This window comes from Rhinatrema bivittatum, chromosome 11 (genome assembly GCF_901001135.1).
Source record: "Rhinatrema bivittatum chromosome 11, aRhiBiv1.1, whole genome shotgun sequence".
In the NCBI taxonomy this organism is placed as follows: Eukaryota; Metazoa; Chordata; class Amphibia; order Gymnophiona; family Rhinatrematidae; genus Rhinatrema; species Rhinatrema bivittatum.
In genome coordinates this window covers 96,213,289-96,241,204 of record NC_042625.1, presented here as the reverse complement: position 1 = coordinate 96,241,204, position 27,916 = coordinate 96,213,289, and the positions used below count along the sequence as shown (strand labels likewise).

At 48.6% G+C, this 27,916-nt stretch overlaps 2 protein-coding genes across 5 annotated transcripts in view; one reads left to right on the top strand and one right to left on the bottom strand.

Annotated features, from left to right (window-relative positions):
- The window catches only part of LOC115073188 (interferon alpha-inducible protein 27-like protein 2), a 30,727-nt gene extending 18,202 nt beyond the window's left edge, over positions 1 to 12,525 (bottom strand). Inside the window, exons 1-3 of one of the 4 annotated variants that reach the window (XM_029571426.1) lie at positions 12,376 to 12,523; positions 10,580 to 10,655; positions 2,969 to 2,998 (exon numbers count right to left, since the gene is read on the bottom strand). In XM_029571426.1, the coding sequence (XP_029427286.1) occupies positions 2,969 to 2,998; positions 10,580 to 10,592 (43 nt within the window). In that variant the 5' untranslated portion in view covers positions 10,593 to 10,655; positions 12,376 to 12,523. Of the gene's footprint in view, positions 1 to 2,968; positions 2,999 to 10,579; positions 10,656 to 12,211; positions 12,344 to 12,375 lie in introns of those variants that run through there. The other 3 variants (XM_029571427.1, XM_029571429.1, XM_029571430.1) reach the window with 3 other exon arrangements.
- Positions 12,526 to 18,695: 6,170 nt separating this feature from the next.
- Positions 18,696 to 25,848, top strand: ZNF706 (zinc finger protein 706). Its single transcript, XM_029570944.1, has 4 exons — positions 18,696 to 18,846; positions 21,418 to 21,558; positions 23,363 to 23,481; positions 23,663 to 25,848. The coding sequence occupies exons 2-3, from the start codon at positions 21,427 to 21,429 to the stop codon at positions 23,456 to 23,458; spliced, it is 228 nt and encodes a 75-aa protein (XP_029426804.1). The 5' UTR covers positions 18,696 to 18,846; positions 21,418 to 21,426; the 3' UTR covers positions 23,459 to 23,481; positions 23,663 to 25,848.
- Positions 25,849 to 27,916: the final 2,068 nt, after the last annotated feature.

The window sequence follows — 27,916 nt, the reverse complement described above, 5'->3', positions numbered from 1 at the left end:
GGTCACCATTACCAGTTCTGAGCACTACCCTTCGGCCTAGCAACTGCCCCCAGAACCTTCACCAAAATCATGGTGATCGTGGCGGCAACACTGAGGAAGGAAGGGATCTTGGTATACCCTTACCTGGACGATTGGCTAATCAGGGCAAAGTCTTCGGAAAAGAGCCGGCAAGTGACCAGCAGAGTCAAAAACCTACTGCAGGAACTCGGTTGGGTCGTGAAACGGGCAAGAGCTCTCTGCAGCCCTCTCAATCCTAGAGTACCTGGATTCCCATTCGACATCAAACAGAAAAAGTCTTCCTCTCTCCCCGAGGAGAAGGAAACTGTTGAACAATGACGACTGATGATCAATGCACGCCCAAGGTATAGGACTATCTTCAAATCCTCTGCCTCATGCATCAACTCTGGAAGTCATCCCTTGGGCAAGGGCTCATATGCGACCGCTCCAGCACTCCTTACTGTCACGATGGAATCCCACTGTCCCGGACACTCAATTCGCCTCCAGCTACCAGCAGAGGTACGTTCTCAGCTCCAGTGGTGGTTACAGGAAGACCACCTAAGCAGAGGAATAAGCCTATCCCCACCGAACTGGATCTTGCTCACCATGGATGCGAGCCTGCGAGTGGGAGCCCACTGTCAGGAACTGACGGCCTAGGGACAATGGAACAAGGAAGAGGCGGAATGGAACATAAACCGCATGGAAGCTCGAGCAGTCAGACTAGTGTGCCTGCAATTCAGCCACAGACTCCAAGGCAAAGCAATCAGAATAATGTCAGACAACGTGACAACGGTTGTTTACATCAACTGCCAGGGAGGAACCAAGAGCCAACAGGTGTCTCTGGAGATAGACCCTCTCATAGCATGGGCGGAGATAAACCTACAAGGGATCTCTGCCTCCCACATCGCAGGAAAAGACAACGTCTCGGCAGACTTCCTCGCAGAGAGAGCTTGGACCGGGGGGGAATGGACGCTGTTGACTACAGCCTTCCAACTGACAGTAAATCACTGGGGCCTCCCAGCCATGGACCTACTGACCACCCATCTCAGTGCCAAAGTCCCCAGGTTCTTCAGCTGCAGACGAGAACCGCAATCCCAAGGAATCGACACTCTTGTCCAGACTTGTCCAGAGGAAGAATTACTGTACACCTCCCCGCCCCCATGGCTACTACTGGGCAGGGTCATCCGCAAGCCAGAACATCACAAGGGACTAGTTCTACTAGTAGCCCTGGATTGGCCAAGTTTACCATGGTACAACAGAAATGCAAGGACTCCTTGTGGGGAATCCTCTGTGCCTAACTCCACACAGGGACCTTCTCCGGCAGGGGCCCGATTCTCCACGAAGTCAGTCTATTCTTTCTTACGGTCTAGCCCTTGAGAGGATTCGCTGAAGAAACTCGGTTACTCAAAGGCCGTAATCGACACCCTGCTCCGAGAGCGCACAAGTTCTCCCACATCCCTGTCATACATACGGATCTGGAGAGTATTCGAAGCCTGGTGTGAGGACCGTGGGATTCTCCTGCGAACAGCCATGATTCCGGAGTTCCTACAGGATGGTCATGAAGGGTTGTCACTCAACGCCCTCAAGGTCCAAGTAGCCGCACTGACCTGCTTCAGAGTAGAAGTGGAGGGTATCCAGCTATCAACCCATCCGGATTTGTCCCACTTCCTGAAAGGGGTTAAACAACTCTGACCACCCCTAAAGTGGCCGGTTGCCGCTATGGAATCTCAATCTAGTATTAGACTTCCTCGCTGGGGCTTCCTTCAGACCAACACATGATCTATCACTATGCCTCTTAACATTGAAGACTGCAGTTCCTGGTGGCAATATGTTCAGCTCGTTGCATCTCCGAACTACAGGCTCTATCCTGTTGGGAACCATACAACTGCGCACTGTCCCTGCCTTCCTTCCGAAAGTGGTTTCCAAGTTTCACATTTACCAAATCATCTCGCTACCAGCTCCGGATGAACATAAGGACTCTGAAGACTCACGCCTTCTTCGCCACCTGACTGTCTGCAGACTCCTGGTGCGATACCTGGAAAGATCGGAACGGTGAGCAAAACGGATCGCTTATTCATTCTTCACAGTGTGAAGAACAGAAGAAGCAGCCTTGCGGGTGACCATAGCCCGCAGGATCAAAGAAGTAATCAAGGCAGCTACATAGAGGCAGGAAAGCCCTTACTTTACAGGTTAAGGCTCATTCGACGAGGGCCCAGGCAGTCTCCTGGGCAGAAACCAAGCTGCTGTCGCCTGCTGAGATCTGTCGGGCGGCGACGTGGTCCTCCATACACACCTTCTCCAAGTTCTACCGCCTGGATGTTCATGCTGGGAAGATGCGGCCTTCTGAAGGGCAGTATTAAGTGGGTCATGGGTAGCTTTTGATATCCCATTGGTCCTGAGTCCATCTGGCTAGGACACTAGGAAATGAAGAAATTACCTGATAAATTTGTTTCCTTGGTGTAGACAGATGGACTCAGCATCCTGTCCATAGATGCCCCGGAACAGGAGAACCTCAGATAACAAACCTCAACACTAAGCACATACGGGTAAGCCGTGGTCTACCCCTAGTTCAAGACACCCACAGTTTGTCCGGTGTCTGTATTAATTGATTGCGTGCACTGCCGGTCTCTGGTTTGGAAATTAATTGAACCAGTTCAAGTTTTACTCAAGTTATTTAAGCAAAGATCTATCCACAATGGCTTTTCAAAGAGAATACTGAAGAGCTGAGGTTACTGCAGGGGTATAGCTAGAGTGATGTCAGCTTTGAAATCTGACTCAGTCTCCCATCTGCTAGCAGAAGAGCACAATACCCATTGGTCCTGAGTCCATCTGTCTACACTAAAGAAAAGGAAATTATCAACTAAGTAATTTTTCCATTATTTCTTGGTTAACGTGCACTTCAGAGCTTCTTATAAGGTGAGGAAACTTGAAGAGTAAAAATGGATATGTATCAGTGACTGGAGGCCCTTACCTGCACCACCTGTGATGCATAGACTGGTTACTGGAAAAAAAAAAGAAGACATGACAAGGAAAAGATTATCTAAAACCTGTGCTGCTTCATAGAAAAGTATACTAACTTTCCTACCTTCCTCAGCAGTATCACTGCTTTCATCCCTCCCTAGCGCTGTTGCTTAAATGGTACTAGTGATGGTTGCCAAGCCCAGCACTAAAGCAGTGCTGGCTGCAGGGTCCATTCACCATTGCCTGGTAGGAATTGGTACTGTTGCAGCAGCCACCTTCTCTCCTGCTGGAGTATGGCCTGGCCTGAAAACCATGACCACCCATCCCACCTCTTGATCAAATCACACCAATATCATCACTGCAGTATGAAGTTGGGTGCTGGAGCAGTCACACCTCTAGCCTATGCATCAGTACAAGGAAAGGCCATAGGCCTGTAATACTCTCATTTAGGGTAAAGGCCCGGTTTGCATCAACCTCTTAGAACAGAGCTTTTCCCAAACCGTGTGTCGCCTGCAGCCTGAAAGTGTGTCGCCCGGTCCACATAGCCGCAGGGCCGGGGGAAGCAGGGAACTACAGCAGGAAGATCGGCGGGGCCGTGGTGGAGCTTATCTCACCACGGCCCGAAGAAAAGGGTCATATTACTCCTCCTTCCTGCCGCAGCCCAGGAAGAAGAAAACGTTGCCGGAGCCGCGTGGGCATGAAGGAGGAGGAGCATCTGCCGTGTACAGAAGTGTTAATGGGCCGCTGCATAGCCCACGTCACGGTGGTCCAAGAAGAGGAGGAAACCCGGTAGTAGGGCTGCTATGAGAATCTGACTGTGTGTTTGAGGAAGAAGACAGATGGGAGAGAAAAGAAATAGAAAAAAAAAATCCTGTAAAAGGAATTGGCAAAAAAACAAGAAAGGGAATGTGGAAAAAAAAGCCTGTGACCAACTGATTAGAAAACTAAGATCAGACAGCAAAGGTAAAAAAAATTACTTTAGTGATTGGCACATATTATCCTTGGGAATGTGCACAAGTAGCACTTCTCGATGCCGATCTCGGCAATGTACAAGATCGGCATGGAGGAAGTGGAAGCCTGCAAATATTTAATACCACGGGGTCCTGCACAGAGGAGGCAGCAGAAAGGGCTTCAGTGCCAGTAGCAGCAATCAGCACCTCCCCAAATATCCACATGGCAGCAGTGACAGAGGAATGAGAGAGGCTCTGAGGTTTTTAGCAAAAGAAAGGGGATCTGCCTTCAGTGTGTGCATGTGTATGAATAGGAGTCTGCCTGGGGGTTGTATGTGTTGTGAATGGCATGGGTGCCTGCCTGAGGCTGTATCTGTGTCCGAGAATGAATGGGTGTCTTCCTGGGTCTGTCTGTGAGAGAATAGTTGCCTGTCTGTGTGTGTGAGAATGAATGTATTGATGAATGCCTGGGGGTGGGGAGGGAGCGGTGTGAGAATGAGAAGGAGCTGCCTGGGAGGTCAGTGTGGGTGTACAACATGTAATCACAAAAATCTATGTATATATTTAGGGAAACATACCTAAATTGTTGAAAAGTTTTGTTCGTTTAACCTTTAACCTCTGGTTTGCTAGTAGACTGAATTACTGTGTCGTGAAATTATGTTTGTCTAAAAAGTGTGTCACCAACATGAAAAGTTTGGAAAGCTCTGTCTTAGAGTATGCCACAAAGGGTGGTTTGGCAGTGCATGGCGGGGGGATTTTTCACTCTTAACTTTAAAAAAAAAAAAAAACAAAAAAAACTTGCAGTAAGACTTGATTCGGAACAGTACTAGCTGTAAACTCTATAAATATAGGACATGGTGTATATATTCTCCAAGGCAAGCAAGATGGTAGTCCTCACACATGGGTTACATCAGATGGAACCCAGCACAGAAAACGTTTGTCAAAAGTTTCTGGCAACTTTGCCAGACACACTGAGCATGCCCAGCAGGCTGCTAGCCACGTGTTCAGGCAGGGTCCCTCTTCTGTCTCTTTTTCCACGAAGCTGAAGCCTCGCGGCTGTGGAGCCCATGCTTTTTCTGTGACAAATCATGTTTTTCTTCCTTCCTGCATTGCGTCTGGTCCCTCTGTGCTTTGGGGTGCTTTTTTTTTGGTTCATTACTTTCAGTAAGTTTTGGGTACTTGGTGGTCGATACCAACTGTGTCTCCTCCTGGTGGCCACTGGCCATGAACCATGCGCTGCGTTCTTTTCGACATGGTGGCGTCCGGCTTTTGCTGCTGCCTCCAGTGCCCCTGGCCCATGTCCATCACAGACCCCCACGCGGTCTGTATCCTCTGCCTGGGGGCATTGCACAATGAAGGTGTTTGCAATCTTTCTGCCCAGATGCCCCCCTAAGGGCCATCAAACGCAACTAGACAAAATGGAAAAGCTGTTTGGCACTAAGAAATAAGATCAGCCATCCGTGTCGGGACTTCTACACCGCAGAAGGGAATCTCTGCATCGACCCCCCCCCCCCGTCTCCTCAGTGTCCCCTCCACTACCGATCCTCAATCCTGAGGTAGGAGCAGGGGACTGGGCGAGGTCAATATCTTTGTAATCCATCGAGAAAAGTCTAGGAAACACAGGCGCCAATCATCCTCTTCAAAGTCAGACAATGGGAAGGCATCGACCGCATCCATGCCTCCCCTGAAGTGGTCTTGTGCAGTCCTCCCGAGTACTCTTGGCGGTCCCCACCAATATCTGTGGAAGGTTCTGTTCCGATCCGATGCCATCCTGTCCTTGACAGCTTTTGAGGAGGAGTTAGAGTGGCGTGGGCAGTTGGTGGTAGGCCGGGCCCTGCAAGGCATCGAGCCTCCGCTTCCACCAGGACCACCACAAGACCAGACTCCATTGGTGCTTGCACATCTCTTGGAGCGGCCTGACCTGCTGCTCGGTATCTTACCGATGCAGCCAGCTCCGGCGCCCCAAACCCCTTCACTGTTGATGGGAGCAGTGCTGCTGCTGCCACTTGTCCCCATTCCGGTGAGTGACTCCTTTGACAAGGAAGGTCCATTGGGGTCGACAGTGCCTTGGCCGCACATGGCACCCCGGCAACTTCTGGCACTCCTGGGGCCATCCGGACCAATGCCCTCCGCCATTGATGCCCCTGATGCTGGTAGATCCATCGGTGCCCATGTGACCCAGGTTCCCACCAGTGCCCTCTGTTCCATCTTCGGTTCTGCAGATGCCCCTGCAGCCCTCTGGCTTGAAGCTTGGGGCTCGGGTGAGAGCTCCACCAACCCCAACCCCCCCCCCCCCCCCGCGACTCTTGATGTTAAAAGCGAAGAGGAAGTCCCCTATGCTCCTTGGGAAGGAGAGGTATCTTTTTCCTCCACAGAGGAATCTGAGTCCTTGCCTTTTGAACCCTCTCCACTAGAGGAGAGGCGAAAATCCCTCTAGAGGATCTTTCTTTTGCTAGTTTTGTTAAGGCCATGGCGGAGTCTGTGCCTTTCCAGTTATTAACAGAACAGGATTCTCGTCACAAGATGTTGGAGATCCTGCAATTTCTTGATGCTCCTAAAGAAGTGGTGGCTGTTCCAGTACATGACATCTTTAAGGAGCTAGACATTCGACTCTGGGAACATCCCAACTCCATTCCTCCTGTGAACCAGAAGACAGACGCAGTCTACAACCGGGTTTGAATGCAGTCAGCTTCCTCACTAGTGAGTGGTGGTGGAATCGACCCTAAAGAAGGCCGGGAGCACAGAGCTCTGGACGCTCTCAGATGCAGGGTCTTCCAGGGCTCAATGTTAGCATCCAGGATTTCTTATCACCCCTATAGGGGGCAGTACTCCAGAAACCTCTGGAAATAAGCCCAAGAGTTTGGGGAATGCCTCCCGCAACAATTTCAGGAGGACTTCCAGAAAATAGTTCAGCAGGGCCTGGACTGTGATAAGCACAAGGTCCGCTCTGCGTACAATGTGTTTGAGACAGTCATGAGAGTTGCCGCAGCAGGCATTGGGATTCGTCGCATGGCTTGGCTAAGCACCTCCGACCTGCGCCCCAAGGTGCAAGAATATCTAGCAGATCTGCCCTGTACAGGGGACGAGATTAAAAAGGCAGTTGCCCAGCTGAAGGACTATCATGAAACAGTTGGCAGCCAGCACTTTGGCCACTCAGCCCTCCAGCAAAAAGCGTCCCAGGCAATATCCAAGACGGCCTTTTTACCAACCACATAAGTACTACCCGCTGGCCTCTAGATCGAGACCTCAGTCAGCACAGTCAAGACCGAGGGCACGGCAATTTATACGCCCCGTCTGACTCATGCCCTGCCGCAAAACCCTGTCGTGGGACTTCAACTGATGGCCAGAGGGTATGAGCCAGGCAACCATACTCCAGGGTACCGACTGGCCCCGCCCCCCCTTCATAGAGGGCTGCCTGCAGCTATTCGCAGAACAATAGACTTAAGTTACCTTGGACCACTGGGTCCTGATTACATTTCTAACCATCTCCACCCAGTTCTCCCCCATGTCCCCAGTGAAGATAAGTAGAGAATCAGCAGATACTCGGAGTATAGCTCTCCACCCTCTTAATGGCTTGAGCAGTCAAGCCAGTCCCGTTAGGCTAATAAGGGGATGGGTTCTACTCCAGGTATTTCCTGATTGTCAAGAAAACAGATGGCCTTTGCCCCATTCTGGATCTGAGGCCATTAAACCGGTTTTCTGTCCGGGAAAAGTTCAAGATGGTCTCAGTGGGAACTTTGATCCCCCTCCTCAGAGCTGGGAACTGGCTCTGCTCCCTCGATCTCAGACACGTACGCCCATATCCCTATTTCTCCAGCGGAATGGAGGTAGTTGTGGTTCCTGGTAGAGGAAGAGCACTACCGCTATCGCATGCTGCCTTTCAGCCTAGCGTCGGCACCCCCGCGTGTTCCCCAAATGCCTGGCGGTAGTAGGGGCCTATCTTCAGAGGCAAGTGGTACAGGTCTTCCCTTACTTCGACGATTGGCTTATCAAGAGCGACTCCAGGCAGGGGTGTTGCTTTTCCTACAGTCCACCATACGTGCCTTGGAAGATCTGAGATTTCTGATCAACTATCCAAAATCCCATCACTGCAACTGGACTTTATCAGGGCCAGGCTGGACAGTGTCCAGAAGACCTTTCTGCCTCAAGGCAGGGCAGAGACCCTTGCTGCCCTAGCTCGAGTAGTCTCCTCTCGCCCCCATGTCTCGGCACACCAGTTTCTGTGACTTCTGGGACATATGGCGGTGATGGTGCATGTCACTCCGTTTGCTTGGCTTCACATATGCAGAGCACAGAGGACATTACCTTCCCAGTGGTGTTAAGCCACCCAAGATCTTCAGCCTTGTGTCCTGATCACCACCGGCAATCCCTCATGTGGTGGGAAGCCCTATTCAATCTGGAGCCCTCAGCCCCAGGTCGTCCTCACCACAGATGTGCTCACACAGGTTGGGGGGCCCATGTTGCAGGCCTCCACACTCAGGATCTTTGGTCCCTGCAGGAGAGGTATTCCCAGATAAATTTGCTAGAATTATGGGTGATCCATTACACCCTGAGAGCATTCAGGGAGCACCTACACAACAAAATGGTCCTGGTTCAGACTGACAATCAGGTGGCGATGTATCTGAACAAGCAGGGAGGGACAGGGTCGTACCTCCTCTGCCAACAGGCAATCCAGATCTAGTCATGGATCCTTGAGAACTGTATCTCCCTAGGACAGACAACATCTTGACGGACTCTTTGAGTCAGGCCTTCCGACCCCTCGAGTGGTCCATGAATCAAGAGGTAGCGAACCGCATGTTTCGCCTATGGGGGTCTCCAGCCATAGATTGTTTGCTTCCCCAGAGAAAGTGGATCGATTCTGCTCACTGGGACAGGCAGGCAAGGGATTGGTGTTAGATGCCTTTTCATGTTACTGGCGCACAGATCTACTGTTTGCTTATCCTTCCCTTCCACTAATCTCTAAAACACTCCAAAGGCTCCAACAGAACTGAGGCACCATGATCGTGGTTGCACCCTTTTGGCCTTGCCAGGTCTGGTTCCCTTTTCTATGGGAGCTGGACTCGTGCCCTCCGATCCTGCTGGGGATGGCTCCGGACCTGATCTCTCAGGACCAGGGCAAGCTTCGCCATCCCAACCTCCAAGCGTTGTTTCTCACGGCTTGGCTGTTGACCGGGTGACCCTACAGGCACTCGGCCTTTCGGAAAGCGTGTCTCGAGTCCTCTTGGAGTCCAGGAAATCTTCCATGAGAAGATCTTACAATCTCAAATGGAAGATGTTTTCGGCTTGGTGTGTTGGGTGCAGTCTGGATCCCTTCTCTTTCCCACTGAAGATTTTGAACTACCTGTTGCACCTCTCAGTCAGGCTTGCAAACAACCTCAGTGAAAGTTCACCTTAGTGCCATCGGAGCATACCACCAGCAGAGGGATGGTGCTTCCATTTCCACCCATCCACTTGTTGCAACTTAAGCCTCCTACTTGGCCCCTAGCAGTCTCCTGGGACTTCAGTGTAGTCCTGTCCCAGCTCATGAAGGCTCCATTTGAGCTCCTGCAGTCTCGCGATCTGAAGTACCTAACCTGGAAGGTCTTCTTGGGGGGTGGTTACTTCAGCGCGCAGAGTCAGTGAGCTGCAGCCTCTGGTGTCGTACCCCCTTTATACAAAGTTTTGTCATGATAAGATGGTCTCGCATCCGAAGTTCCTTCCAAAGATCGTTACGGAATTCCATCTCAATCAGTCCATTCTGTTGTCTTTTTTTCCAAGGCCGCTCGCCCACTACGGTGAACGTGCACGGCATACTCTGGATTGTAAAAGGGCCCTGGCCTTTTACCTTGAACGAATGGTACCTCACTACCTGTCCGCTCAGCTTTTTGTCTCCTTCGACAAAAACAGGTTGGGAGTTGCAGTATCTAAGCAGATCTTATCCCATTGGCTAGCAGATTGTATTTCCTTTTGCTGTGCTCAAGCGAGCCTGCAGCTTGAAGGTCTCATCAAGGCTCATTCCATTCGGGCCATTTCTGTTTTGGTGGCTTACTTTCATACCGTCCCCATTCACAAGATATGCAGGGTGGCAATCTAGAGTTCCCTCCACACGTTTGCCTCTCATTATTGTCTGGACAAAGATGGACAACGTGATAGTCATTTTGGTCAGTCGGTCTTCCGTAATCTTTTTCAGCCATGAAAACCCAATTCTTCGTGCCTTGGGCCTTTTCCTTGGGTGCAGGCTTGCTCCCCCAGTTGTAGCAGCTCTAGTTGCGCAGGTTGGCACCTGTTCTATGTTGCCTATGTTGGGAGCAGCCTGTAGCTACATAATCACCCATCTGTGAGGACTACCATCCTGCTTGACCTTGGAGAAAGCAGAGTTGCTTACCTGTAACAGGTGTTCTCCAAGGACAGCAGGATCTTAGTCCTCACGAAATCCACCCGCTACCCTGCAGCGTTGGGTTTTATTCGGTTTGCTTTATTTTTCACAAACTCTGTTATAAGACTGAAGAGGGACCCTGCTTGGATGTGTGGTTAGCAGCAATGCTGGGCATGCTCAGTGTGTCTGGTGTAAGTTTTCCATGTCAGGCTCCATCTAATGATGTCACCCATGTGTGAGGACTAACATCCTACTGGCCTTGGAGAACACCTGTTACAGGTAAGCAACTCTTCTTAATAGTTTCATTGTACCTTACCAATTTTCTTCATTGCTGCAGCAGCCTGAAGTTCCTCTTCTTTTGCTGATAATTCCTCCTCTCTTCTGCTCTCTACCTGTTGGCAAAGTTTAATAAAATGATTTAAATGACAGTTCCTACTTTAAGCCTGCTCTTTCCTCATTCTGTTCATTTCTTTTGTGAACCAGTGTTGCTGTACGGGGTTGGCTGGTTTGTAACTGGTCACTGAGCAGCACTGAGGCAGCAGGGCTCCCTTCTCATGGCTGCACATTTCAGGAGTAAGTGAGGGGTTCAAGTAGTGGGCGAGGAAGCAGAAACCCAGCATTCAAATCCCACTGATGCTCCTTGTGACCTTGGGTAAACCACTTTACCCTTCCTTGCCTCAGGTAGAACCTTAGCTTGTGAGCCCTGGGGGAGCAGGCATCTTCCTACACTACCTGCATGTGATCTGCTTTGAACGCAGATTAATAAATTAAAATAATCCAAAGAGGAAGCCTAGCTAGGTGAGAGCAGGCAGCCTGACCTGGAATGGTCCTGGGGAGCAGTGGAATTTCAGGTGCCAGGGACAGAAGTGGCAGTCAGAGAAAATTATAATTAAGTGCCATGTATTGCCTTAGTACTATGGCCCGAAGAGGCAGGGGCCCTCTAAACAAAAAAAAAAGATATAAGCCCGTTGATGCCCATAAGAGGGAGCTCAGCCAGAAAGGTTGGTGCAGGTTCCTATAATTACTTAAAACAGCCCTGATACCTACCCCACTACTTCAGCCTTGGTCAAAGTGGGAAGATTTGCGGAGAGAGAGAATCCACTCCTTATCTTCTACCCTAGCTCCTACCACAGCTGCGGGACCAGTTCCTAGGCTAATTGGTGTCCCCTGGGCGCACAGGGAGAGGAGGAAGGTCCCTGGTGAGCAAGAATAAACAATCTCAACAGCCACCACAGAGAAAAAGCTTTGAGCGAAGCCTGTTGCTGTATGAGTTACCATTTGTGTTTCTTGTAAAGCCTGTTGCTGCATTATGTTACTTGTGAACCGAGGTATATAAAAATATCTTAGGAGCAATGTGGATTTGCCCTAACAGTCCAACAGCTCAAGGGGACCTTGAATGCAAGAGATTATGTATGTCACCTCCCCCCACCCCAATGGATTCGTTTGCATAACATTTTCCAGCGGGTTCGTACTATTATTTTATTTTATATTTGCTAATAAGAGTGCATTCTTGTAAGTCAGAAATGGCCAGCTCCAGTCCTCAGAGCCACAGAGGCCTGGTTTTCAGGATCTCCACAATGACTGCATGCGATGACTTTGCATTCATATTCAGGGTGGAGACCCTGAAAACCCAGCCTGTTTGTGGCTTTCCAGGACCCTCTTGGTGTAAGTCATCTGCTAAGCATTGACTAACATTCCTACAGCCTTGGCTGTTTCCAAAAGTCTAATCAGTTCCATCTTATTATGCTGTTATCTCTGCTTCTCCACTGCCACCAGCTGCTTATTCTTCACAACACTTCCTCCTTCCCCTCTCTCCCATGCTGCAGTGTGCAGGAGCCTAGTTAATTATTTACACCAGCACTGGTGCACCAGCCACTCCTAACCCTGCCCATCCCCCTTCCAGTAGCCCTGATGTCCGACAACCCTAGAAGTGCTGCAGATCACCCACCTGGATCCTTTCACCATTCGTATCCTTTCCTTCTGGCCCTGCTCTTTTTTTTTTTTTTTTTTTTTTTTTTAAGTTTTCTGTGCCTTGTTGAAGCCCACACTCGCCCTGGCCTGGTAGTTATTACATTTGTAAGTAAATCATTAGTGCCCAAGGCTTTCACTCACCGCTGCTGCAGCTGCTCGCAAGTACTGGAGGCAGGGTCTGCAGCTACTTCCGGGTCACGGGACTGCTGACGACACAGGCCTGGGTTGCCAAATTGCCGCGGACTTTTGGAACCGATTGGGAGTGATCCAGAATATTTGCTTCTTCAGTACCAGCGAGAGAAAACCAAGTCAGGGAGATAAGCGCAGCCCGAGTCCGGCCCCCGTCAGCTGCATGGACAAAGGGGTTGGGTAATTGGCTACTGCACCCTGAGAAGATCAGGGTAACAAGGGGGAGGGAAAGAAAAGAGTTAAGCAGCACCTGGACTGAGCAGCTAGGGAAGGGGGGAATGACCCAAAAAGGGAATTTGTAAAACCACAGAGGGAGTTATTGGGGAGGGGAGGGGGGCTTGCATAGGCTGAAAATGTATAAACAGCCAGGTACACGGTGCCAGGGTGTGCCTACTTTGTAAGACACCCTGAATAAAACGTGTACTGTTTCACTAACCGGCTCTTCACGCATATCCAGCATAGCTCCCTGCTTCAACAGCAGGGGAGAAGAAAAACTGATACTTCACGCATATCCAGCATAGCTCTCTGCTTCAACGGCAGGGGAGAAGAAAAACTGATACTTCACGCGTATCCAGCATAGCTCTCTGCTTCAACGGCAGGGGAGAAGAAAAACTGATACCTCACGCATATCCAGCATAGCTCTCTGCTTCAACGGCAGGGGAGAAGAAAAACTGATACTTCACGCGTATCCAGCATAGCTCTCTGCTTCAACGGCAGGGGAGAAGAAAAACTGATACCTCACGCATATCCAGCATAGCTCCCTGCTTCAACGGCAGGGGAGAAGAAAAACTGATACCTCACGCGTATCCAGCATAGCTCCCTGCTTCAACGGCAGGGGAGAAGAAAAACTGATACTTCACGCGTATCCAGCATAGCTCTCTGCTTCAACGGCAGGGGAGAAGAAAAACTGATACTTCACGCGTATCCAGCATAGCTCCCTGCTTCAACGGCAGGGGAGAAGAAAAACTGATACTTCACGCGTATCCAGCATAGCTCTCTGCTTCAACGGCAGGGGAGAAGAAAAACTGATACTTCACGCGTATCCAGCATAGCTCTCTGCTTCAACGGCAGGGGAGAAGAAAAACTGATACTTCACGCGTATCCAGCATAGCTCCCTGCTTCAACGGCAGGGGAGAAGAAAAACTGATACTTCACGCATATCCAGCATAGCTCTCTGCTTCAACGGCAGGGGAGAAGAAAAACTGATACTTCACGCATATCCAGCATAGCTCTCTGCTTCAACGGCAGGGGAGAAGAAAAACAACCAATAAGGGCTGTATAACATAGTCTGGGTAAAACAAATAAGCATGGGTGTAGCTTGCTTATTGCAGTGGTTACTACCCCTACTACCCCTAACTAATCAAGCTACATATTTCACTTGATGCAGCTCCATCACTGCTCTCTACGTTAATGGTGGGGGTGGAAGGGAAATAGAACCAAAGAGCTAAGAGAAACAGATAAGTATGAGAAAAAAATGTGAAGCTTGCTGGGCAGACTGGATGGGGCGTTTGGTCTTCTTCTGCCGTCATTTCTATGTTTCCCGTGGCAGAGCACAGCCTGTCTCATCACCTTCTGACAGCAGCAGCAGAGGACAAGGAAAGGGGCTATGTCTTATCATCCACCACTTATTACTGTGCTGCTGGGACTCGGGAGAAGGTCTCTGCCCTGCTAATCAAGCTCCTGTTGGGTGCTGGCTAGGCTCTTCAGAAAAGGACAGTGGGCCAACCCTGGACAGCGAAATACATAGTAATGACAGCAGAAAAAGACCAAATGGTCTATCAAGTCTGCCCAGCGTGTTTCTTACAGTAATAACTGCTGCTCCGTGCAGGTTACCCCCATGTTCCTATTAAGGGCAGTAACTGCCGCTCCGTGCAGGTTACCCCCATGTTTCTCTGAAGCGTAGCAACTGCCGCTCCATGCAGGTTACCCCATGCCTTCTGTTAAGGTTAGTAACTGCCGCTTCATGCAGGTTACCCCCATGTTTCTGTTAAGGGTAGTAACTGCTGTTCCATGCAGGTTACCCCCATGTTTCTGTTAAGGGCAGTAACTGCCGCTCCATGCAGGTTACCCCCATGTTCCTATTAAGGGCAGTAACTGCCGCTCCGTGCAGGTTACCCCCATGTTTCTGGTAAGGGTAGTAACTGCTGCTCCGTGCAGGTTACCCCCATGTTTCTGTTAAGTGTAGTAACTGCCGCTTCATGCAGGTTACCCCCATGTTTCTGTTAAGGGTAGTAACTGCTGTTCCATGCAGGTTACCCCCATGTTTCTGTTAAGGGCAGTAACTGCTGTTCCATGCAGGTTACCCCCATGTTTCTGTTAAGGGCAGTAACTGCTGCTCCATGCAGGTTACCCCCATGTTTCTGTTAAGGGTAGTAACTGCCGCTCCGTGCAGGTTACCCCAATGTTTCTGTTAAGGGCAGTAACTGCCACTCTGTGCAGGTTATCCCCCTTGTTTCTGTTAAGGGTAGTAACTGCCGCTCCATGCAGGTTACCCCCTTGTATCTGTTAAGGTCAGTGACTGCCGTTCTGTGCAGATTACTCCCAAGCCTTATATTAAGGGTAATAATAACAATCAAAACCAAGCAACTGTCACGGCCATAAAATTACTGTTAGTAGCATGTTTATGGGGTGAGCAGCTTTCATGATTGTTCAGACAATGCTGCTTGAATGTGCTTTTTCCCTAATATCTACATAACAGTACTCCTGACCGTAAAAGTCAGGGCCCAACGTTGGTTGTCTTCTGAATCCAATCCCCCACCCCTGCCGTTAAAGCAGAAAGTGATGCTGCAGTTTTAATTATTTATTTTATTTAAAACTTTTTTATACTGGTATTTGGTGGGGACCATCATATCAGTTTACATTGGTTAACAATTATTTAAAATAAAATACATCAAATAAAACAGACTATACAACAATGTCACTATTACATTATTAAAAATGGTTACAGTTTGCATTATAGTCCCTAAACATATCACACGTATGGACAGTTATGACATTGACAGTTGCATGCCTTTCATTCATAGTATGTTCTATTGTTCTTGCTTTCGTTACTTGCCAGAGGACAATTGTTATTCCACATCATACCTGTTTTGACCTTCATCAAAAGCTTGTTGGCATAGCCATGTTTTGATTTTTTTCTTAAACTTTACCACATTTGTTTCTAATCTTAACTCGGTTGGAAGTTTATTCCAAATTTTGGACCCAGCTAGTGATAGCGCTCTCTCTCTTACAGATGTTAGTCTTCCCGATACCAGAATGGATAACAGGCCTTTGTTGCACCAAAATCATGTAAATTAGTTGAGGGTAGTAATTTCCATGCCTTCTGTTAGGGGTAGCAGCTGCCGCTCTGTGATGGCTACCCCCCCCCCCCCCCCCCATATGCCCTTTTCTTAATTTCCAACTATAGCTTTTAGGGATTCACAGTGTTTATCCCATGCATTTTTTAAATCATTAACTATTTTTGTTTTCACCACCTCTTCCGGAAAGGCATTCCACCCGTCCACCTGAAGTTTCATGGCCTGAGGCCTAGTTCTAAGGCTTTCGTTCCAGACACATGCATCAGTAAAATCTTTCAGACATCTGAAGGTCTGCATCATCTCTCCCAGGCTGTATGATTGTGGATCCGTCAGCCTGCTGATACAGACCCACGCCATTTTGGTTGCCCTTCACTGAACAGCTTCCCTCGTGTCTCTTATCCTTTTTTGAGATACGGGCTCTAACTATAGTTCTAGCTACTTTGTACACAATCTAAAGACTTTTCACAGTGGCTTTATTGACTTTCTTCAACACTAGATCCTGCCTATAAGGAGAAAACATGTTAAATGCAGCTTTCTCCCTACTCTTGCTTCTGGTCAGATTATTTAGCAGTATTTTTACTTTGGCTGCTGAATAAAGATTTTATTTTTAAACTGTTTAGGTGAAGCAAGGGTTCTTGGCCCACTGTAAGCACTCTGGGGCAGTGGTTTTAAAACTTTTTTCTTCCACTGGATTGTGAGGGAAAATTATCTTTTGAGGACCCAATAGAAGGAAAACATTCACCCCAACCCCCACTGCTCACTATCACCCTCTCCTTTCCCTGTTCCTCCTCCCCCTGCCTACATGCTGCCAACCTCTACTTAAAGAAAGGCACTAGATCCACTGTGAAAAGGCTCCAAATTGTGTAAAAAGTAGCTGCACCCACATTGCTATCTAGTGCCACCATAGCTGGAAACATTTCCTGTAGTTGGCATTCTTTCCCTACATGCGTTACTCTGCACTTGTCTACATTAAATTGCATCTGCCATTTAGAAGCCCAGTTTGCTAGCTCACACAGTACTTCTGCAGTTATTTGCAATGCACTGTCATTTTAAAAACTCAAAACAATTTTGTGTCAGCTGCACATCTGGTTCCTTCACTCATCATTCTTTTCTCCAGATCACTTATGAATTTCCTAAATAGCACAAGTACCATTATAGAGCCCTTTGCAGTTCTATCCTCTGTTTCCTGTCTTTTATCCAGTTACCAATACACAACAGGACACTACCTCCAATTTCCTGAGGAGTCTCTGATGAGGGACTTTGTCAAATGCCTTCTGCAAATCCAAATGCGCGATATCAACTGGCTCACCTTTACCTGAATGTTTTACACTCTCAAAAAATTGCACCAATTTTATAACATGCATGTTTTATTTATTTATTAGCTTTTATATATCGACATTTGTGGGTACATCATGCCAGTTTACAATATAACTGAAGGAAGAAAATGTTATAAAATCCAGGGGCTGTGTGTGTAAGGGAGGGTGGGGTCCATACTCCCTCCCCCTGTCCTTTCCACACCCCTAAACCTTTTTTCCTACCTTTCCCTTTTTTTGTTAAGTTGCTTACTGCTCTGTTGGAGCAGAAGCAACTTGTGTGCGCCAGCCAACTGCCGGCGCCGGCTTCCCTGGCATAGCGGCAAATGGTCGCTGTACTGGCTGCCTCCAGCCCCACGGACTGCCCCTTTCCTTCAGACCGGAACTTCTGTACGTATTGGGACCGGACCCCTTTGAAAATGTGCGCAGCAGGCCTGGCCATGTGTATATCCCCTGTTTTTTACGTGCGTGGCCCATCTTAAAAATTTGGCTGTTAGCAGAAAAACTATTTCCTTGTCCTCCCTGACCACCCCTTTTACCCCTCGCTCGTCTAACAGCCCAACTGACTCCCTTCCCCTCACAGTTGGGTCAATCAAATCCAGTGTCCTCTCCCATGCCTTCTCCTCAATCCGTTCCATCTCCCACCATCACTGATTCTCTCTCTTGCTCTTCTATCACTGCTCTTTCCCCCCTCTCCTTTCATCCTATATCTTCTCCCTGCTCTCCCCCCATTTCTAGTTTTCTCCCTCTATCCCTGCTCATCTCTTTCTGCATCATCTTCCCTGCAGCTAGGGTCTCCTTGCCCTCAGATCCTTTTTTATCCATTCTGGATCGTTCTCTTGCTCTACTCTTCATCCCAGATTCACTATCTCCCTATTCTCTCCCTTAGTACTTTGTACACCTCCCACAGCCAATTGCTGGTATTCTGCGACAGAGCCTTCTCGCCCTTTCCCTATGCCTAGCTGCTTTGCACCACCCTTCCTCTGGTCAGGTCCACCTTGCCCTTCCATTCCTGTGCCATCCGCTGGCCAGCAGGAGCAGTGTTGCTTAATCCAGAATCATCTTTCGCTGTTCCATATATCGCAGGAAATCTTGTAATTCTTAGGAGGAGCTTGGCTTGTTTCATGAAGCACTCCTCTTCCTGACAGCTGAGTAGTGGAGGGAGGAGACATAGGCCATAGCCTTCTGGGGACTGAAGCGGTAGAACTATAGGCCCTTGCACTTGTGGGAAAGAAGTTGCAGAAACATTGGGCCAAAAGCAGGGATGTCCGGTAATCTTAATTTTCAATTTCTTGCACCAGTGTTAAATATCTCTAATGTTAACCCAGTATTGCCAACCCACTCTCTACAAAGGCAAGAGCTCACCTCTAGGAGTTGCTATTTTTTTTTCAAACTTAGCCAAAATATTTGTTAGTAGTTTAACTTTGGGCAGAGCTCTTTCAAAATCAGTATCAATGCATGAGAGAATACAATTTATTTTTTAAAATGTATAGAGCACAAATTACAACTAAGAACTAAGCCCTCTACATAGAAAAAACCCCAAATCTATCCAGTAATTGATGCAAGCACTCTTAAAACAATAGAGAGCGCGTCCGCCGGGCAGGAAGAAGCGGCAGCGACGCTCTACCTCCACCTCTCCATGGTCGGCTCGGCGAAGACCCTGCCTTTTGTTTGGGTTGATGGCGGAAGTGATGTCACTCAAGAACTGGTAACAACTGGAACTCCCCGGATAGAACCTCCCGGCGGCGTATCGCGAGATTCGGGAAGAGAGCGAGCGAGCGAGCGAGCAGGGCCGGCCCGGCGCTGAGAGTCCGGTGAGCAGGGCTGGGGGGGGGGCTTCCGGCACCGAGTCAGGCTGTCGGCCGTGAAATTACTCGGGCAGTCCGTCTTCCTCCACTCCCGATCCCCCATGGCTGGAGCGGAGAGCAGCAGCCCGCTAACCCTGATCCAATACAATGGGAGCGGAGATAGCAACTATCAGTCTCCTCTCCTAAACTTCACTCCTTATAGTGGGTGCGGAGTGCAGCAGCTCACCACCACCACCACTACCAATGCTGATCCCATATGGAGGGAGTACAGAACAGCAAAAATCACCCCCCCCCCACACACACACACACACCACCACCGATCCCATATGGAGGAAGAAGAGAACAGCACACCCCCCCCCCCCCCCATGCTGATCCCATATGGAGGGAGTACAGAACAGCAAAAATCACCCCCCCCCCCCCCACACACACACACACACCACCACCGATCCCATATGGAGGAAGAAGAGAACAGCACCCCCCCCATGCTGATCCCATATGGAGGGAGTACAGAACAGCAAAAATCACCCCCCCCCCCACACACACACACACACCACCACCGATCCCATATGGAGGAAGAAGAGAACAGCACCCCCCCCCCCATGCTGATCCCATATGGAGGGAGTACAGAACAGCAAAAATCACACCCCCCCCCCACACACACACACACACACCACCACCGATCCCATATGGAGGAAGAAGAGAACAGCACACCCCCCCCCCCCATGCTGATCCCATATGGAGGGAGTACAGAACAGCAAAAATCACACCCCCCCCCCCACACACACACACACACCACCACCGATCCCATATGGAGGAAGAAGAGAACAGCACCCCCCCCATGCTGATCCCATATGGAGGGAGTACAGAACAGCAAAAATCACCCCCCCCCCCCACACACACACACACACCACCACCGATCCCATATGGAGGAAGAAGAGAACAGCACCCCCCCCCCCCCCATGCTGATCCCATATGGAGGGAGTACAGAACAGCAAAAATCACACCCCCCCCCCCACACACACACACACACCACCACCGATCCCATATGGAGGAAGAAGAGAACAGCACCCCCCCCATGCTGATCCCATATGGAGGGAGCAGAAAACAGCAAATACTCCACCCCAACACCCCCACCACCAGTGCTGATCCCATGGGGAAGGAGCAGAAAATAGCAATCCCCCCCCCCCCCAAACACCAATGCTGATCCCATATGGCGGGAGCAGAAAACAGCAACCCCCCCCCCCCCCCCCCCCAACACACACACACCTCCACCACCACCAGTGCAGATCCCATATGGAGGGAGCAGTAAACAGCAAAAAACACCCAACCCCCCCCCCCCCCCCCAAACACCGATCCCATATGGAGGAAGCAGAGAACAGTACCCCACCCCCAATGCTGATCTCATATGGTGGGAGTAGAAAACAGCAAACACCTCACCCAACACCTCCACCACCAGTGCTGATCCCATGGGGAGGGAGCAGGAAATAGGACCCCCCCCCAACACCAGTGCTGATCCCATATGGCGGGAGTAGAAAACAGCAAACCCACACACACCACCACCACCACCAGTGCAGAGCCCATATGGAGGGAGCAGAGAATAGCAAAAAAAAAAACCAAAACACACACACACACACCATATAGTGGGAGCAGAAAGCACACACTCCCTAAATCTTGATTCCCTATCATGGGGGCATAATGCAGCCCCTCCTCCCCAATCTTGATTTAATATGATGTGAGCACACCCCCCCCCCCCCCCCAAGTCCTGATCCCATATTGTGGAGGTGTAAGGTCACTTTCCCCCTGCTGCCCTGCCAGTGTAGGTCTTGACTGACTCTGGTGAGCGCATTGAGCCACACCCTCACTCTCACCTCCTCGTTCCATATGGTGGGTGGGCAGAGCACCTGTACCCCTATCACTACCCTGTTTTGATCCCATATGATAAAAGCTCAAAGCAGTTGTACTCACCCTGATTCCAGAGATTTTTTTTTCAATCCTATCCTGGTCCATGCATTCTCTGCTTCTGTAATTGCAGTTGCTTATCTAGGAGTGACTTTTTTTGTCTTGTAGTATTTCAGGGCTGAATTTTTAAGTTGGCAATAAATTTATATATCTGATACTAGTGTCCTTAATCCATATATATACATTAATTACCTTAGCCCACTGAATTATTTTTAAATTAATATGGATATATGTAGTGATATTGTTTAATAATAAAGGCTACACAGCACTATACATGAACTGCTTTTACCACCATTGAACTTTTGTTATGTAAGCATTCTGTAAATACTGACGTGAGAGTTGCAGACTGGTTTCAGTGTGCATTGGTCATAATACAACCCCTTAAAGTTTGAATAATAATTTCTGTTGTCTGGTTTGTGCAAATGACTTGATCGTTCATCTCCATCATTTTGTGCCTGGGTTAATTAATGATAAGCTTGATACTGTTTTAATTCCACTGGCAATGGATCAGTAGCCAGCAAAAGCACAGCTATTTTTTCATTCTCATGTTCTTGATGCCCTGTAACTTCAGTTTCTGAGGCTGAAAAACTAATTCTAGCTTTGTGACTGTCTCATAAGAGTTCCAGCATGGCTCGTGGGCAGCAGAAGATTCAGGCCCAGCAGAAGAATGCTAAGAAACAGGCTGAGAAGAAGAAGCACGGATCTGACCAGAAGGCAGCAGCCAAGGCGGCACTGGTCTTCACCTGTCCCGTCTGCAGGGTAGTAACTCTTCCTCTTTTCATGCGCTAGATTTGCCATTTGATTTCTTTGCTGACTTGCACACTGTAGATTGTGCGGCGAGCACGGACAGACTGAGATTTCTGCCGTGTTGGGTTCATTGCAGAGCTTTTCGGAGGAGGTGCTATGTGCTGGATCAGGACTTCTTAAACCTGAACTGGTGACCCCTCCAAGCCACTTGGGGTTTCAGGGGGATGTGAATTTGCATGCATCGGAGATCCACTGCACAGAAATGTATCATCCTTGTGGATCTCCTGAAATCTCAGGACAGGTTTGGGAAGCCCTATAGTAGATGAAGGATCGAGAATGAGATGCGATGAAGATGGTGCATTTAAATGTAAAAATGGTTGCAGAAAGGACATAATTTAGAGAAAAATCAGCAGAAAACTAAGGCTGGCAGTAAGACGAAGAAATAGAATTGTATTGGGGTTACTATCCTGAAAACAAAGGAGAGAGGGATCTGCTGGTCTCTTAACAAGGAAAAGGTTTTATCTTTTTGGTAAAGTCTGCTGGTTTCTGCAGCAGCAGGAAGGCTATGGGAGCTCTGCCCCATCTCTGCCATGGACCTGACTGAAGCTGGCAGCCTTTGGCTCTGCAAATGTGGGGTTGAGGCCTTGGTCCTGTTTAGCAGTTGCCACATGGCACAGTTGCAGGCCTCCCCCAAGAGACACAATGGCTAGCTTCTCCCCAGTAGTTCACTGCCTTAAATTGCTCTTTTAAGTGGATTAGTAATAATCCAGAGTGAAATTCTCTAAAGAGGATCCTGATGTCAGGCTGCTGCATCTGTAGAGAGGGGAGGGGGCAGATCAGATGCCATTTACTGTCTCAAATCAAAATCTTGACTTTGCTACTAGTAGACAGATATATGTCATTGTGAAATCTAATTCATGATCCAGCTCAGTGATCAGCAAGTTCCTTGTGGGAGCAGCAGCTTACATTTTCTGACTGGCTGATGATGCAGGCCATGGTTTTAAACAGGCGGAAAGGCCTCCGAACCAAACTTTATTTGGAAAAGCTATCAACAGCAAAACACCATGTTAACCCCCAAAATGTTGTTTTTAATCTTCAGACAGGTAGAATAAGCTTTGATTTAGTTTTGTACTTGTTGCTAGGGAAGTGACTGAAGTCCCAAGTGTGACGAGTAGGATGGCAGCTGCTCTGTGAGGTGCAAGCGGTTCTGTTGGGCTGGAAGCATTTCTTGCAAGAATAGTGCTCAGACATGAGCGTACATGCTGAACCGAGTCCAGACTGCAACCTTATAAACTTGCCAGGAGTTTCTGTGTGTGCACATGGCTTTCACGCAGAGAACTGCCTTCCCATCACTGCTAAAAAGGGGTGTGTGTGGACAGGGACCCCCTTGTCGTGCTGCGATGGCTGACACTGTGCCAGCAGGCAAATATTCCCCAGCTCTGACTTGTCTGATTGCACCGGGAGCTAACTGGGAAGGGGTGGGGGTCAGTGACGCACTTCTCTGTGACTTTGGAGTTGGAAACCTGTGGGCACCCCTTGGTAACATCACAAAGGTGGGGTGATTTCTGTCAGAAACTGAAATCCGACAGTCAGATGATCATTGGGCTCGGTTGCCTAATACTCGTTTTACTGTGACTCATCTTTTAGAAAATAATTTGTTGCTAATATGATCCAAAAGTAATAAGGCAGCCACTCAGACCTGGCTCCAGCCCTTTCTTTCCGTCACCAGTGACCTACATTTAAGGTCCAGTTTACAGCAGGGCGGAGCTGGCCTGCATTCTTTTGATTGCTGAGTCTGAATGAATGTTTCTCTCAGACACAGATGCCAGACCCCAAGACGTTCAAGCAGCATTTTGAGAGCAAACACCCCAAGTCGCCCATGCCTCCGGAGCTGGCTGACGTGCAGGCATAGAGGCATCGCGGCATGGAGCTCTGGTAAGGTCCCGTCTGCAGCCCATACGTGCAGCCGCTTCTGGGGGGGGTCAGGGAAGGAGTGGGACTTTTCTTATGTCTTGGATCTGGACAGGATCCCAGGGCACTCAGTTACAGGCAAGGACTGTTTAAAGATTTGCAGGGACCTTGGGCCCATGTTCTGACCTGTGGACTTTTCTTCCAGATGAGGATACTCTGCTGCGGAAGTAAACGGAAGCAAGGCGAGAGGCCCAGATGCAATGAACCATGAATGCTCAACCTTCCACCTTAGTTTGCTCCTTCCCCCTCCCCTTTTAAATGTAACCAGTTGGCAGACCACTGAATTAGAGGCGATTAGGGGCTAGGTGAAGGGCCAGGGTCAAGCTGCAGCGAGGTGTGCAAGGAGCAGCTGCCGCCTCGGCTTCTCCTGGGGAAGGAAGCCCTCCCCCCTTCTTTGTTTAATTCACTCGTCAAATCTTGTTTCGCCTGATATGAAATGCTTAGTTTTCGAAGCTGTTGCTATGATTTAGAAAAGCGTTGGATGCATCTGAGTACATTTTTTTTTTTCCTGGACAGCGGCGATGCAATGCCCCTGAAAGAGCTGAGGGTGACAATCGGTTCTTTATTTTATTCTTTGTGGGACTGGAGAAGTTTGTCGCAGAAATGTCGCCGGAGCCAGTGCAGACAGATGATTAGGAGCATTTAGTTCTCTTCTCCTGCCGGTGCTGCTGGAAATCGTCTTCTTCCCACCGGCCCGTGGCCGGCTCTGGGCAGAGATGTGCGAGTCACGGTTCCTCCGCGCTCTGCTGCTTTTTCATTACTGTTTGTAAAGTAACGGGCTGATAGATAAAGGGAGAGATCATGATTCATTTTCCTCCACGCCTTTTTGCAAAACTGTTTGCTGTCTCTTTCCCCTGGACCTGTCTTTCTGAGCAGAAGTCGCTTCTCTGCATTTTGGCCTAGAAACCTTCTTGCTGAATTTGTTTGTGGAGACAGCTCCCTTTCTGAAGGTGAAACGTGCTCTCTGTGTAGCGAGGCTGCCGAGACTTCCCGGTCGGAGCTGCTAATGCTGAAATCCCTCTCCTAACCTTTGCCTCTGTACTAGGCCAGAGATTGAGTGCTAATCATCGAGACTGGGCTGCCTTCAGTGCCAAACCCCAGATGCGTCCAGGAGGAGGGGGCAGGGTACTCGGGAGCCACTTCATGTTCAGGCTTCGGATTTTAACCTTAGATTTGTTTTTCATGTTAACCGTTGAAGAGGGGCAGGTACAGTGGGAGCTTAAAAGTGGAGAGAGAAATATATTTTTATAAAGTGTTTGCTCACACATGGGTAATGGGAAACGTGGCCTCTGCATGCACCCAACGGCTTCGGAGCCCCTGCTGTGCTTTAGCAGAGGCTGGGAAGGTTTTTGTTTTCTCGGGGGGTGGGGGGTTAAGCCTAACCTGCAGCCTTCAGATCATGGAGGGGGGTGGACGAGGTCTACAAGAAATGTCTTGGCGCCCGATCCAAGTTGAAATCTGCAGTAAGACGCAGCCTGGCTGAGCTTGGAGGGCCTCATTTTCCTGGTCCCTGATTCGTGGGAGGGGATTCAGGTTGTGAATGAAGGCTCATGGTGCCAGATGGCAGCCCTGCTTCTGACTGAAAACTACCTCCCCCCACCCCTCAATTTAATCTCGCCTAATTATGCAGGAAAGCACCTTTGCAAAGGGGTTTGTTTTTGGTTTTTTTAATGGCTATACCTGTAGAAAAAGTCCCAGACCATCCCCGTTTTAATGATTTTCAAAATTTCCAATATTAACATCTGCAGGAAACACTGAGAGCATGGCAAGGTGGCCCTGTCCATCGCTGCTGGTTGTGCAGACTCTTTAGTGCCAAGAAGCAGCGATCGGGTGCTCCCACAGATATTCAGGATGGAGCTCCCCTTTTCTGGCCACTTGCCTGAACTTTCCTGCACATGGTCACTTTTTACAGCGATTGCTGCTCGCTGACGTGCTCGGTGAAGTGTTCAGAGAAAGCCACCTAATGTTTGAACGTGCGGTGACGGTGTTGATTAGTTTAACATGGCTCTAACATTGAAAGAATCCCCCCAATTAGTTGTTACACATTTTGTATTGGTCTCGTGTGCCTGCAGAGGAAACAGAAGTGTGTTTTTATAATTCTTGTTCATAATGAATGTTTGATATAATAGCAGTCAGCAGTTTGAGCCCTGGATGAACTGTGCTGCTGTCAGGGGCGCGACACTGCTGAGGTGGGACTGTAACAGCAATAGCTTACTTTTTAATTCAGAGTATGTACAGATTTCAATCCTAATTAACACAGGCAGACAGGTACAGTATTTTCTGTAAAAAGACAATTGAATCTCACTTTAATAAAGCTTTGTTTGGAAATTGGCCTTTGTCTTGGTTCTGTAATTGCAGGAAAGCTTGCATGAGGCTTGTGCTGAAAAAGTGCCACTTGGCTTTTGCTTCAGTCATTGTGAATCGGGGACTAAGACATGCAAAGCTCTAGCTGCTATTTGTCAGTTCACTGAGCTGCTGACTCCCCTAGAAAGTTTGTTTACATTCACAATTTTTTATTAAATATTTTAAGTACATTTTGAAATAAATGTCAGCATCCGTAAAAAGAAAGCAATGAGCATTCAGTTACATAAAGAAAGTTACGTGATGACTTCACAGAATTGAACAATGAACAGCTAATGACTTCTGAACCTACACGTACAGGCTGTGACTTCAGCTCAATTGCACATGATCTCCATATTCTGTTTACCCCGTTCACTATGCGTGTTCAGTAATAAGATCACCTTGGTTCCAGTACTGACAGTGTGCACACTAGCGATAGGCTAGCCAACCCTTTTTAATGTGGTGTTGATAAAACTTGCATGGCAGTGGACGTCCATGTAAGCATCTTAAACAGAATATCACCACTTCCATGCAATATATATTTTAATATGTAACCAACTGGATTCTCGGTCATTGTACATAATGTCACAGTAAAACAGTAAGTGACGACGATCCCAAGTCCACGGCTCAGAAACATTTATTACTGCCGGCTATTTATAGCGTTCAAATTACTTCTGTGATTGACTGAGTGAAGCTGTAACTGTCTCCAAAACACATCCAGGAGTATCCCCTAACTGTCTGATAATATGCAGAAGCTGCTTTGGGTGAGTGCAGTTTGGAGCAAAGCTGTATGCAATCTGCCTCCAGTTTTAATGGCTGCAGTTTAATGCTCCCATTGACTAATTTCCAAACCATGGTTCTCAAATTTCCCTTAATCTAAGAGATGTTCCCTTCTCCCCATTTAGTTTTAGAGCTATGCCTTGTTGAGCTTAGTAGTCACTTGGCCAGGTGATCGGGCTTTGTTCCTGCTGAAGCCGGCTCAGGCTTGGGTGTGAGTTCAGAGAGGGCAGGGCAGAAGATGTAATGGGCCTGGTGTGGCATCTACCTCCTCTGTATAAATCACCAAGTATAGGGACTACCTTTTCCCATCTCTGACCCAGGATAGAAAACCCCATCCGTGGGACCATTCCCTGGGCTGTGCCCTTCATAAACCTTTGCTTTGCTGGGACAGGTCAACTTCTGCTTGCATCTTCTCTGTGCAGGAGATGAATAATTACAAACCCAGCTCAGAGGCAGTATGGAGATTAAAAGTCCAAACAGAAAAGCACATTTGTTATTGTAAATCTAAATCTACACTATTTGGACTAGATCAGACCCCTAGGAAATCTATTTACATTTACTGTCAGTACAATGGGAGTCCTCGATATCTGCTTACTAACTCAGCGAACAGAAATCACAGCAGTGGGAGTGAGAAGTGCTCCATTCGTTCATGGGCTGAATGGTTTAGTCTGAATTTAGTTTGACTGACCCACAACTGCATTGTGAGGGCACTACACATCGTAGAAGCTGCTTCGTTGTTGGCTAACGAAGATATTGACAGTGTCTGGCAGCAGAACGGATGCGCAGCTACAGCTGGTTGAAGGGGACCAAATCCAGTTTAGAGTTGATCTGGTTCCTTTTTACCAGCTCCAGCAAAAAGCATTTGCGTCTGCTCTGGGCTGGTGCTCCTCAGCTGCTGCCCTGTTCCAGCTGTGGTGCCTCTCGAGGATTGATTGATTTAAAACATTCCCCAATATTCAAACACACATTACAATAAATACTCATAAAATTCAACACAGACAATACAAGAATCAAAACCAAAACCTTTACATTAATTAAAACTAATTATGCCCCATCATTGCCTACTCCAAAAGCTGCTACTCCTCAGGTGCAGTGTACGCACACTGCTCTTCCGCCGCAGCTGAAGCATCTCCACTGGCCCCGGCCTGTCCGCCGTGTACGTTGGATGTGGACGTGGCAGAATATAAAACTGTTTTACATTCTTGATGTAATAGCAACATTGCTGCAAAGCTGTGCCAGGAAAGTGGGTATCTGTTGTGTACAAATTGGTTAGTGGGTT

Coding starts and splice junctions, on each gene's coding strand:
- ZNF706 (XM_029570944.1), top strand. CDS start 21,427: ATGGCTCGTGGGCAGCAGAAGATTCAGGCCCAGCAGAAGAATGCTAAG. Junction 21,559..23,362: donor TCACCTGTCCCGTCTGCAGG/GTAGTAACTCTT, acceptor TGTTTCTCTCAG/ACACAGATGCCAGACCCCAA.